General features: G+C 39.5%; 1 protein-coding gene across 2 annotated transcripts; it reads left to right on the plus strand.

Moving 5' to 3' along the window:
* The first annotated feature begins 1365 nt into the window (after positions 1-1365).
* Positions 1366-12304, plus strand: LOC127941418 (fibroblast growth factor receptor 4). Of its 2 annotated transcripts, none has more exons than XM_052536427.1 (20): positions 1366-2045; positions 2926-3107; positions 4728-4918; positions 5007-5145; positions 5376-5636; positions 5745-5834; positions 5936-6102; positions 6219-6342; positions 7048-7238; positions 7338-7476; positions 7567-7760; positions 7865-8010; positions 8098-8219; positions 8304-8414; positions 8508-8698; positions 9372-9494; positions 9796-9866; positions 10117-10254; positions 10341-10446; positions 10534-12304. In XM_052536427.1, the coding sequence occupies exons 2-20, from the start codon at positions 3017-3019 to the stop codon at positions 10708-10710; spliced, it is 2772 nt and encodes a 923-aa protein (XP_052392387.1). In that variant the 5' UTR covers positions 1366-2045; positions 2926-3016; the 3' UTR covers positions 10711-12304. The 2 variants fall into 2 exon arrangements, with proteins under 2 accessions (XP_052392387.1, XP_052392386.1); XM_052536426.1 differs by having other exon boundaries at positions 1367-2045; positions 5373-5636.
* The last annotated feature ends 1346 nt before the right edge of the window (positions 12305-13650 follow it).

The following is a 13650-nucleotide window of genomic DNA, read 5'->3' on the forward strand; positions in this document are numbered from 1 at the left end:
TTTTGAGGGGATGGTTGGAAGTGGATCTGCAGGGCAACGGAGAAGCTTCAGATAATAGGCTTTAATGGGGCATTCACATTCAGCAGGCCATAACAAAGACCAGGCAGTGGGATTTGAGAGAGGGGTCGATTGTTGCTCCAGTGTGCTTTAATTTCTAGCCTTGGAGACACAAGCAGAGGACGATGGTGGGGGAAAATCTGGCATTGTTCAGGGGAGTGTCAGCAGTTTTTTGGGAGGCCATGAGAACCACGTTTGGAAAAGTAAGAGATAAACAGACAGAGGGAAAGAGTAGGATGGACAGTGAGTAACAGAAGGAATCAAAGAAAAGACAGGAGACTGCAAGCTTTTCAGTATGAACAATCACTTTAATTCATCGAAGTTGCAGAAAGCCAGCCACTCTGCCCAGCGTGCAACAGTGCAGTTGTGCATAAAGAGCTGTAAGGTCACAGCATGCACTGAGCAGCACACTTCTTCCTGGCCAACAGTGTGTCTGGCACTATTTCTATAATAAATATTTGGCCAGTTTAGAATGATTCTAGAGCATGCTAAATATTCTTTCTACTTTTAAAATGTATTATCTAATATAGATGGGTTTGGGGGGTTTTAGTTTTGAAAATGTTTTCATACTATGTTACGGATTGATTTAAGTGAAATGTGTCTTTTATGAATGTATGTATTAATTAATTATAAATACATACATACATACATACATATATATATATATATATATATATATATATATATATATATATATAATTATCATTATTATTATTATTATTATTGATGTGTAGCCTTTGATCAGCATAACGCCTTTGATCATGTCTATCAGTTAGACATTTGCGCGTGAAATGAATGTGCACTGGATGTGTGTAATGAAAGGTGTCAGAGAGCTTCTCCATGTACTTGACCGCAGGGATTGTTATGCCACAGACCGTTGATGAATGAGAGAAACGGGATCATTTCAAACAAAGTGTTTCCCTCAGATTCGTGTCGTTTCTTTTTAAGCCTCACTCTCTCCGCTTCGGCTTTAGTTCATTGTAACACCTGCACAGTCGCGGAAACTTGGCCATGATCAATTATCTTAAAGTTTTCACTGCCTGCTGTAGTAAATGCGATGACGTCAGGAAACAAAACGGATAACTTTGTTATAATAATGTGTTATTTTGAATAAACGTCTGACGTCTTGCAAATAAGTTGGTTATTCTTCTCTAAAACGCGATATCTCTAAAAGACCTTTCTAGCATCACCCACTAATAAATCAATTATCTATCATAAAATAAGTAGCCAGTATTGATGGGGTTTGTTTTTGTGGGTGGGGGATTTAACCCCCGCACCCCCTCTCTTTCCCTCTGGTTTTAGTCCATTGTTGTGAACCTTCCCCTCAAGAGTGCTGTTGTCTCCCACTCCCAGGGAGACGCTTGCTCTGCCCCAGAGTGTAAGCATTGAGTATCCAGATAGAGACTCTTCAGTTTTAAACTCACCTAAACTGTGTGGAGCAAACCATTCTACAGGAACTCAAGCGAGAGAGAGAGAGAGATATAAACCCCAATCCACTGTCATTACGGGCAATTCACATTATTCATGTGAAAAAAAGACAGAGGGACGCTGTGTTTGGTATTGGATGCTTTCCTTAACACAGTCTAAGACATGTTTTTTTAAATATATTGAGAAGAAAAGGAGACACGTTCTAAATCCTCCGTGTTGTTAATTTCTGTGGATAGCTATATAGCGGGTTTTGGACTCGGGAGCGCTCACGAGCACAGCGCGAGACACGGAGAAGCTTATCAAAGAAAAGCAGCACTGGACTTTGAATCTGAAGATTAGTAGTCTTCGCGTGTGCAATCAGCCTATTGGTTTTTATTTTTGATGGATTTACCAGTGTAACTCAGACTTTCCCAAAAGTTGCTTATTGGATTTCCAAGGATAAATAATTCTGGCACGGTGAGGGGAAAAATGGACACATGAGTGTCTCGAGGGCCACCAAGATCCGAGGGCACTAAGAATTCCGAACCTATTTGGACCAGGCAAAGGGCACACGAAAATAGGTAAAATTATTGTATGCATATGGTTAAACTGGGATCAGATTACTTGTATGAATATAATTTTATTGGTATTTATTAAATAACCTGTTGTTTCAGATAAATTCAACTGAAAAATATGTGTTTTAGGGACTTGCAGTGATTAGATTGTAAATCAAATACTGTTTAATTTGAACTTGTGCTTTATTTCTGTACATTTGACGAATTTAATATGAAAACAACAATATATTGTATTCGTGAAATACATATTCTTGTTGATTAATCTAGTTCATATCTAATTTCAGTTGATTTATATAGCCTATTTATCTCTAATTCGGTTTAGGTTTACTTACTTGGGCTCAGAATGACTTTCATTAAAGTGGTTTCACACTTGTATATAGATTTATTTAGCTTAACCAAACTCTCATTTCACGTTTGGTCTTATTTACCCCATCTCATATTCTGAGCGAAATAATTATTTTAAAACACATTTGGAGTGAGTAAATAAGTTATGTGTACACGAATTGTGTTTAAATATCTTAAATGTTTAAAAGTTCTAAAGTAGGCTACTTAAATTGAATAGCTCGTATTTGGGCAATTGGATGTTGCAGTCATAGATGTACAGGATCCAATTCATGTGTTTTTATAGAAACGACCCATTAAAAGCACGTTCTACATGTCCCATTCATAAACAACTGTCCTTAACTGTTGCGCATTCGTAACTTAGGGTTATTCATGTCCACGAGGGACATAGACATTGTCCAACAATGATATAGGTGCACAACAGGACATTCATTTTCAAATGTGATTTTGTGGGCAGGGTTGGGATGTGCAATGTATTATGCATTAATGTAATTTTTTCACCATAGCTTCTGTGAATTGCAAATCGGCTGTTTTTTTCTCTCAGGTTTGTGACTGCACTGAGGTTGCCAATGCCTGGAGTCAGCATTTGAAGCTGACCAGCTGTCTCACACAATTACAAACATTACACCAGCAAGATGTTGAGCATCTTTAAGGTTTTCATTACCATCTGCTTGACGGAACTAGTGTTTTCAAGAAGCATAACATCTGGGGAAGTCCAGGCAAAAGGTATGGATTAAAATAAACAATTTCATTTTAAATCACTCAGATCCAAATCCATAATGCATCTAATCTGACACTCTCGAATGAATGGTTTGAATATATGATGAATATTCAATGTATGATAAATGGAGCTGAGATATAAAAAAGTCCAGGGGAAGTTGAAGGGGATGTAATCGTTTAGAGAGTAAAACAATCCCAGTATTTCCTTGAGCCATAAACAGTGCTACCTGATCCTGCCAAAGCCCCGAGGCTCGGAAGTGTAAATCTGTCTGGCCCAGTGCCGTTAACAGGGGATTGTGGGATGCTAGGAGGGTTGGGAAAGATGAGTCTCCTATTTAATTTTACAAACACTGTGTTATACTTTATACCTGCCAGGAAGATTTTGTACCTGTCGTGTCCAATTATCTCCAAGAGTTAATAAGGTTTTCATAGTGTTTGTGTGTGTGAAAAGCCTCATAGAAACAAATCAGAGGATTGTTTTAAATCATGGTATTAGCCATAAGCTTTATGTGACATTTTATGTTGTGCTGTTGATATGCTTAGCCTGAGTGCACCACTCTGAGTTCAAGAGAATGAAGGGAACAGATGTAGACCCTTCTGAAGACTGGGGTAAAATGTTTGTTAAAAGCATCTCTTTCTGAACAATTGTGAGCTACATTCAGTGCTAGGAAGGTGCTAAAGGTTGAAAAACCCTGTGGTGCAGCCCAACAATGTCCCACTAAGTTCCTGCCAGGAGAAATTAAAGTTATTTGAAAACTGTAAGACTTTAATGGGCAGAGCCACCCTGACAAGTGAGAAATTCAGAGCTTAAAGAACAAGAAGAGGCAGAAATTAACTTGTTTAGGGTGAAGTACAAATATGAGCATTTTATGTAGTAATAATTTGATTTATCTGCAGCTAAGTAATATAATCCCTTATTTTCAATTCAGAAATAGCACTGGTCATTGTGGATTGTAGAGGTTATAATAAACTCTATAGCTTAAATATAGATATATAGACCTTTATAAAATTTCACATTTTCTAAAAGGAAAAGTGATTTTCAAATAGCTCATTTGTAGTGTATGACCCTTCAGGATTGCAACACCTTCTTATGACACCATTGACTCTAAAACTAGAAAAATGGATACTGCATGAGCCTCAAAGACTAGTATAGTTTTGGTTTATACATGTGTTTGTGTGTTTTGTTTAGCTTGTCTTTTGTTTTCCTGCTGACCATTCACACCCTATTTAGGGTCAGATACCGGCCAGGCCCTAGTTGTATTCAGTGAAGTTCATTAGTGTATTGGTGGAACAATGTTATGCTTCAGTGATGGAGGTGACATTGCTTGGTTAGGGGGCGTTGTTCACTCAAATGTTCAAAATCACATTCACCTCCGGGCCACAAGGAACACTGCTGTGAAGTCAAAGTTAGGTCATTCTCCGCTGAGAATTGTGTTTCTGTTCTCTCTTTTGTTTGTGGCTTTGTTTGCCTGATTTGCTCCAAAACAGTGGTGATCTCTGTGAGAAAGGCTGTGGTTAGCAATTAGTGAGAAGTTATGTTAATTAGATGTGTTTATTAAATATGGATTATACTACAGTCTAATTACTGTAGTAGTTGTTCAAAACCTCCTTTTATCTTTCCGCCAGATATCCGAGTTTCTCGACCAATGCTTATTCCTGGATTTCCTGAGAATGCTACTGTGTTGGTTGGAGGACATGTGAAGCTGGTGTGTAAACTTAGCTTTAACAAAAACCTAGCTTCAACACGTCTCCAGTGGTTCAAGAAAGACAGCAATCACCTGGGGCCTGATGGATCACCACTTCTTACAGCGCTTACGGTGAGAAAGTGATTTAAAGACCCTTTATTATGCATATTTTCTGTTTTCAGGAAAGAGGGAGTAATGTTTACATTTATTATCCCCACAGCCTCTTCTTGAGAACCTCTCCAAAATCAACATTCTTCCTTTAGTGAATGTCTCAGTTGAAGATGCTGGGGAGTATGTATGCAAAGTGGAAGACTCAGTTGGTCAAACTACTCGCTCTGCCTGGGTGAAAGTCTTATCAGGTAAGCCATATCATCCAATATCATCTGACCTTCTCTTCATCAGGGCAGATCTTCCATCATTCTCTGACAGGTCAGCCGTTGGCATTATACTGCCATGAAAACCAGTTTATTAGTATTTAGGAGGACAATACTAACCACTATAGTGGAAAAGTCAGTAAAAGGAGTAAACTTAAGTTTAGTGTGATAATGTTGCCATTATTAACTTTATTTGTCATGTTTTGTCCTAGAAGTTTCTGAAAAACCAACTGAGGAGACATCAGAGCATCTACTCCTAGAGCTTGGAGATGTACTAAAACTCCGTTGTGATACAAATCATCCTGGTACTGTCCAGTGGTTCAAGGGTGGTGTACGTGTGCAACACAATACTCGTATCCAGATAAGGGCAGCAGTCATGGAGATTGCTGATGTCACCTATGAAGATTCGGGAGTGTATGTGTGTATACTGCGTGGTACTAAAGAAGCTCTACGCAATTTCACTATCACAGTGGCAGGTACGTTCTGTGCACATGTTGACCTTTCAGCAGATTTGTATTTTTTCATTAATAACTCTTCTTTTGAATGGTTTTATAATAAGATGAACACTTACTGCTTCTTTGCAGATGCTGCAGGATCAGGAGATGACGATGAGGACAATGGCCTTGAAGATGCTGGTCCTGAGACCGAAAATGACCAGGTCTACATCTCCAGAGGTTAGTGTTCATTGTAACTACAAATTCAGTTACGTTCAGCTCCATTTTAGTTTTATAGTGATAGCTTGAAATGAACCGTTGTTTTATATAATACGTTTTAGCACCATATTGGACTCACACTCAAAGAATGGAGAAGAAGCTCTATGCAGTCCCAGCTGGAAACACTGTCAAATTCCGCTGCCCTGCCACAGGGAGCCCTCTACCCACCATTCGCTGGCTAAAGAATGGCAGAGAATTCAGAGGAGAACACCGTATCGGAGGCATAAAGGTGAGTGATTGTTACTTTTGTCTATTGGAGACTTAGCAATTAATTGAACTTTTTAAAATCTCACAGTAAATATCAGTATCACCTCATTTTCACATGTTACCACTTTGTCTTTGTAGCTACGACATCAGCACTGGAGCCTGGTCATGGAAAGTGTGGTTCCCTCAGACCGTGGGAACTACAGTTGTGTGCTGGAGAACAAGTATGGGTCCATCACTCACACCTACCTCTTGGACGTACTGGGTAAGAGGGCTTCTGCTTGCCTGCTCTAGACAGCCGCCTGGCTCCACGAGGAGCCATCGCAGGCTTGTCATGCTTAGCAAATGTCAGAGGCACTTAACATCAAATCAGTGAGATCCTGTACCAGCAGCTTATTGGCGTCACATAGCAAGACAGGCACCAAATGCACCTCAGAGAGAGCCACAGGCTACACTGCTACACCACAGGCAAGAGAGTTCACTCTAGTCTGTACATGTCTATACAGATATTTAAGATCTGCACTGGAAGAGGGCAATAAATATCATCACAGCAGGAGAATATAAGGTGGGGGCTGGCATCGGTTTGTATGGTACATGCCTGAAGGCGCTGTGGTTTGAGGCGTCCAGACCAATTTTCTACCTGACCTGTTTGTTAAGAGTCCGGCGTGGGGTCAACTGGTGTGTCCTAGCAGATAGGAGGAAAGAACAGAGAATAAAGAGCCCATTGACTTCAAAGCAACCCAACACATGGGCCTGGCTCTAAAAATCCCTTAATGGAACTAATTAGTGAGCACTGATCAGCTTTGGAAGTCCCGCTTGTCTATCCCTGTGCCGTATCTTTCTTCAAATGCTCTTGAATGTCAACTTTTATAGGCAACATTATTTTGTAGGATGTTTTTGATAACACGTTTGTTAAATATTTTTAGATATAGTGTAGAAAACTACTAAGCCTTCCAATTTCTTTTTTCAGAACGCTCCCCACACAGGCCCATCCTTCAAGCTGGTTTACCCAAAAACACTACAGCTGTAGTGGGTGGAGATGCCCAGTTCCTGTGTAAAGTCTACAGTGATGCCCAGCCTCACATCCAGTGGCTAAAACACATAGAGATGAATGGCAGCCGCTATGGCCCTGATGGCATTCCTTACGTGAAGATTGTGAAGGTACTTAAAAAATCAGCCATTATACTTTTCTAGAGGTAAAACAGATCATAGTGGAGTGATCAAGCATTAAAATGTTGATTGTTTCTTCCAACATCTCAGACTGGAAGCTTGAACATGTCTGAAGTTGAAGTCTTATATCTTACAAATATTACAATGGAGGATGCAGGAGAATACACCTGCTTGGCAGGAAATTCTATTGGTTTCTCTCATCAGTCTGCTTGGCTTACAGTGTTATCAGGTAGGTTTGTATAGACACTTTGATCACACAAATCCTAAAAATTACTTGAGACTCAGAGGTGCAAGTAATGAAATCTTGTCATTTCCACAGAGGAGGATGTGACCAAGGAGATGGACCTTATGGAGGCCAAGTACACTGACATCATCATCTATGCTTCTGGTTTCCTTGCACTGGTGATGGCCATTGTCATAGTGGTCCTCTGCCGAATGCAGGTTCATCCCAGTCAGGAGCCTTTTGATACTCTCCCAGTGCAGAAACTCTCCAAATTTCCTCTACGCAGACAGGTAAGATGACACTTCTGAACAAACCTAATGATAATTCCCCAAGAAGGTGGAATTCAACAGAGCGTTGTGGATTCTAATCCTGTATGTTTTGGACCCTATCATAGTATTCAGTGGAGTCCAATTCTTCCGGAAAATCAAGTGCGTCACTGATGAGGGTGGCTCGTCTTTCCTCCAGTTGTTCCCCAATGCTGGCTGGAGTTATGGAGTTTGAACTGCCTTATGACCCTGACTGGGAGTTTCCAAGAGAGAAGTATGCAGTACCAGCAATCATAGCTGTAAAAACGTTTCCTTTTATATGATGCTGAACTGAATATTTATTTATATGATTTTGTGCCAGTTTGACATTAGGCAAACCACTTGGAGAGGGCTGCTTTGGTCAAGTGGTGAGAGCAGAAGCTTATGGGATAAACAAAGAGAGTCAAGATCAAGTGGCAACTGTAGCTGTTAAAATGCTAAAAGGTATGTTTGTACTTACATTCATTGTATTAAAGTGTGGAGCATTTTTGAATTGCAGTCTAAGAAGGAATTCTTGGTAATTTTCAGACGATGCAACTGATAAAGACCTGGCAGACCTCATCTCTGAGATGGAGCTAATGAAGGTGATGGAGAAGCACAAGAACATCATAAATCTTCTTGGTGTTTGCACACAGGATGGTAAGTTGAACACTGTGGCATCTCATGGTTGTATGAATTTCATTCGGCCATTTGACTTCAATTAAATTTTTAAAATTTGTATTTCTGGTTCAGGTCCACTGTATGTGCTGGTTGAATACGCATCTAAGGGTAGCCTACGGGAATATCTCAGAGCACGTCGACCTCCTGGCATGGACTACACCTTTGATGTGACCAAGGTTCCTGAAGAACAGCTCACCTTTAAAGACCTAGTTTCCTGTGCCTACCAAGTCGCAAGGGGCATGGAGTACCTGGCCTCTAGAAGAGTATGTTGATCGCACGGCTCAATTAGCTTCATTTTGAAATAAGCCCCCCAAATCTTATCAACACATCCCTTTTTATCAACCCGTCTGACACGTGATGCCCGGCATTCCTTAGTGGAGTGGTGGTGTGTCGTGTTTACCACTGCGTCCATCCTGTCTCTGTGGGCTTTGTCCCTTTTAGCACTGCCATAAATCTGTTAGCAAGCAGCCGCTCGGACCCGCCTGTGCACTGGATCGTATTACTAGCTTTTTGTGGCCTGCTAAGAATGCAGTCGTCTGAAACCCCTCCATTAAGGACCACAAACCAGGGACCATTTTCGTCCTCTTTTTCTATCCTCAAATACCGCTACTATTTCAAATGAAAACCAAAACTTAATGACATGCATTTAGATCAGAAACCAGTTCTGTGTTGTTTTTCTGTGAAGCCCAAATCTATTTAAAGTTAGGCTTGTTTAAAGTTTTGCAAATGTTGCTCACTATATGTTGATTTATACAACATTTCTCACATAGAAAGTAGTTTGTCATTGTGAGGTTTCATCTGGTTTCATCTGCAGGATCAAAACGCTAGCCTCACTGTAAACATGTTTATCTGCTTACCAGAAGCTGAAAAGAGTCGCCAAAACATTGTTTGGGCCATTTCAACTAAATAGAATTCTTTCTTTTCTTTTCTCACCAGTGCATTCACAGAGATTTAGCAGCAAGGAATGTTCTTGTGACAGAGGACAATGTGATGAAAATCGCAGATTTTGGTTTGGCAAGAGGAGTGCATCAGATTGATTACTACAAAAAAACCACTAATGTAAGTAACAATTACATTCAAGACTTTCTTAGAACTGTAGCTAGATGTTTTTGCTGTTTTGATGACAGCACATTTGTAAGCAGGGCTGTATGAACCTTTATGTGCCGTTTTAAAATCGTAATGCTTTTAAAGACAGATGTGTAATGTGTCCATGCTGATTGGCAGACAGCTTAATAGAAGATAATTAGGAAAAGGGGGGTTAGTGAAGGATTTTTGTGGATCTAAAGGAAGTGGAGTGCTTTGGCTCTGTCTGTGTGGCAACTAACTGTCCCACTCACAGCCCTGTTGTTTCCAATTTCAGGGACGTCTGCCAGTGAAATGGATGGCACCAGAAGCCTTGTTTGACAGAGTCTACACACACCAGAGTGATGTGTAAGTCTGACTAATCATTTCAGCTATGCCAAAGAATCAGCTGAGCAGGGTTCCCCCTTCAAGGAATGTCAGCCCGTTCAGATTAACCAGAATGCATCAGTACATTTGAATCGTGATGGTGGATGTTTTTAATGACTAATAAATTTGTCATAATGGCTAAAAATGTAATCAGGAAGATGATTGAAATAGTACAGTTCAAGCTGATTACCTTACATGGTATGCTGACATTTTTGATCTCTTGCTTCCTCAGTTGGTCTTTCGGGGTTTTGATGTGGGAGATTTTCACTTTGGGAGGATCACCATACCCTGGGATACCAGTAGAGGAGCTTTTTAAGCTGCTGAAGGAAGGTCATCGAATGGACAAACCTTCTAACTGCACCCATGAACTGTAAGCATCAATGTGTTCACCCAATAATTTTTTTAATATTTTCAGTCCTCGAGGTTATGTACTTATATTCATATCATTTTTTATAGCTACATGAAGATGAGAGAGTGCTGGCATGCAGTACCAACACAAAGACCAACATTCAAACAGCTTGTGGAAGAGCTTGATAGGGTGCTGGTGTCCATTTCAGATGAGGTAAACACCTATTTAGACAAAGGTTTGAGTATTACAATGTTGTTTTATAGTCAAACCACTAAACCAGTTTTATTTTTACATTTTCAGTACCTGGACCTATCCACTCCTTTCGAACAGTATTCCCCATCTTGTGAGGACACCTCCAGCTCTTGCTCTTCAGACAATGATTCAGTGTTTACCCATGATGCTATGTCAACTGACCCATGCCTCATTGGCTACCACGACGTGTTCTCTCAGATGGACCTAAAGATAACAATGCGATAGTCCTTTTTGGCACAAGCTTGTGGACATCAGATGTTGCTATGGAAACTCTTGTATGAAAAACGGTACAAGGATTTTCACCTTTGTTACTCTGCCTAAGAACATTATAACAATGCTTCGCACTATGAAATTTGGTGATTGGTAGTTTTTAGAGAGAAACAGGTCTGGTCATGAGCTTTTTTGTTAAAATATTTTATTGAATGGTTCCTGCTGTTAAGAAAGCTACATTGGAGCAGCATACAGAAGTGTTTTCAAACCATAATAATAATTTTTTAAAAAGAGTTTTTTAAAGAGAACATTTATTTTGATATAAAAAGCAGATATCATTGATAAATATAAATATCTCTCTATAAAAAATTATATTATTATTTTTATTTAAATATCTATCTTAAATCTCAGGATCTTGCATGTTAATATGATTTTTGATTTCCTGTGAATATCTTAAAATATTTTATGTACATATCATTACAGAAGACAATTACATTTTATAAATTATTCTAAATGATTTAAAGTGAAGGTGTTAGGTGAAGAAATAATGTAAATCTGTTCTGCAGCTATCCCTGAATGCTTCTTCATATCATTGACACATTTACAATAGCTATTTTTCGCTCCTCGTAATATTGTACACTGGCAAGGCTAAACCTCTGAGCACTCAACTTCCTGTTGTTCTGTTCATTTCATGCCTCACCGTTTGGTAAGCATGGGTTGTCATGGGCTTCTCCTCAGCCATTCATCCAATTTAAACTGAGACATTGCGGGGACCAGCAATGCTTCCATTGTCAGGACTGTACAGAAGAAAAGGACCCAACTGAATGTGCAATGCCTTGATATTGAATCATTTCAAATGGTGATTTTTGAAATGGTGATTTCAAATTGTTTGGCTGTAACTTTTTAACCCCCACAGTTTATTTGCAGGGTCCAAGCATATGCCTAAGTGGAAAATGGTCTCATGCAGATGTAATGTGTGACTGCTGGCTAAGGTGATTGGGGGGCTGTCTAATGCCTGTGTGCAAATGAGAAAGCCCCCTTATTATGCTAATAGCACCAGCTGCCCATCTTTATCTTTTAATATACAAATGCTAATGCTGGCCTTTCAAAACAAACTCAGCAATGTCCTTCAGGGAATGCAAAGCCTCATCCCACAAGCTGATAAGAAGCCAATGGCTTTTTTCAAGTTAATTTACCCTGTACTTTACATTCTTAGCTAGGGATGCTCCTACAGATCCCTTTGGGGACACTTTGGGACAATTGGTGTGCATACTCCAAATAAGTATCCAAGTTGATTTCTCCAATGTGAGCAAAACTGTTCAGTTCGATCAAGTCTTCTTTTCTGGCAGCTACAGTGATGTATGACCTCTAAATAAGAAAGAAATGCTCAAAGCAGTCCATGACACCAACAGAATTGTAAGAGTACATTCTTTGCGTACAAAACAAAACAAGAATGATAAAACACATGACATTCCATTTGTGTATTCCTCATTGTAACAATCAAACAATGTTATTATAAATTTCCCCTTAAGAGAGTTATTTTAGAATTATTTAATTTATTTGTTTATTGTTTGTTTTATATTAAATAAAGTATAATTTAAAATACTGAGCCATATTGTTTTTGTGAATGTGAGCAAATCAAAGAAAAAGTTTGAATTTTAGATCAAGCTTTTATTTTTATTAAACAAGGTTATTATTTGTTCCATGGACATCAGATCAACAAACTCGATTGTGATATTGTAAATTATTTGTAATTTGCCTGGTTCAGACAGCCAGATTGATTTACTGATCACACCTCAGTGTCATCCTCTAGATGTCTAGACGCATTTCTGATGCATCACTGATTTATCTCTTATGTGTAACAAACCATTATGAAACAAGCGGGACAACTATCACTACAGTCCAAATGTGTATGTCCCTCCTTGGAGACAATCTCAGCCAGCTGGTCTTGGTTAGATAAGAGTTCGTCCACCATGGACTCTCATCTTTGCATTTCATGCATCTTTAGCCAAAAGGTCAAAGGCCCAACCTACCAAATGCCATGGGCTACATCAAGCTCTGGCTTCCTACTTCCTTTTTCATAATATAGGGTGACTAGATGTCTATGATTTCTGTGGACAGCCCTCATTTTTGGAAATGGAAATGTCTCTTTTTTTAAAGTTAGAAATACATTAGAAATTTCAGTGAAAAATTTGGCATTGAATCATATTTGATATTCAGGTTAAATTTTTGTATTGGGTTTTCAGTGCCTTTCAGTATAATTTAGTGTCAAGTCAAGTCACCTTTATTTATATAGCAACTGAACAACATTCATTAGGAAAACAGTGTGTCAATAATGCAAAATGATAGTTAAAGGCAGTTCATCATTGAATTCAGTGATGGCATCTCTGTTCAGTTTAAATAGTGTCTGTGCATTTATTTGCAATCAAGTCAACTATATCGCTGTAGATGAAGTGACCCCAACTAATCAAGCCAGAGGCGACAGCGGTAAGGAACCAAAACTCCATCGGTGACAGAATGGAGAAAAAAACCTTGGGAGAAACCAGACTCAGTTGGGCGGCCAGTTCTCCTCTGACCAGACGAAACCAGTAGTTCAATTCCAGGCTGCAGCAAAGTCAGATTGCGCAGAAGAATGATCTGTTTCCTGTGGTCTTGTCCCGGTGGAAGTCTGAGACAAGGTCTTTACAGGGGATCTGTATCTGGGGCTCTAGTTGTCCTGTTCTCCACTGTCTTTCAGGGCAGTAGAGGTCCTTTCTAGGTGATGATCCTCCATCTGGTCTGGATACGTACTGGATCCGGGTGACTGCAGTGACCCTCTGACTTGGACAGACTGGATCTGATGGCTACGGTGACATCGGAATAAGAGAGAAACAGACAAATATTAGCGTAGATTCTTCTAATGATGTAGCAAGTACATAGGGTGTTATGGGAAGTGTTTCCGGTTCCGGTTTACCT

Source organism: Carassius gibelio, chromosome A21 (genome assembly GCF_023724105.1).
Source record: "Carassius gibelio isolate Cgi1373 ecotype wild population from Czech Republic chromosome A21, carGib1.2-hapl.c, whole genome shotgun sequence".
Classification (NCBI taxonomy): Eukaryota; Metazoa; Chordata; class Actinopteri; order Cypriniformes; family Cyprinidae; genus Carassius; species Carassius gibelio.

Excerpts from the sequence above, each read along its gene's own strand:
- LOC127941418 (XM_052536426.1), top strand. The coding sequence starts at position 3,017 with ATGTTGAGCATCTTTAAGGTTTTCATTACCATCTGCTTGACGGAACTA. Across the intron at positions 5,835-5,935 it reads CCAGGTCTACATCTCCAGAG|CACCATATTGGACTCACACT; the intron begins GTTAGTGTTCAT and ends AATACGTTTTAG. Across the intron at positions 10,447-10,533 it reads TGGTGTCCATTTCAGATGAG|TACCTGGACCTATCCACTCC; the intron begins GTAAACACCTAT and ends TTACATTTTCAG.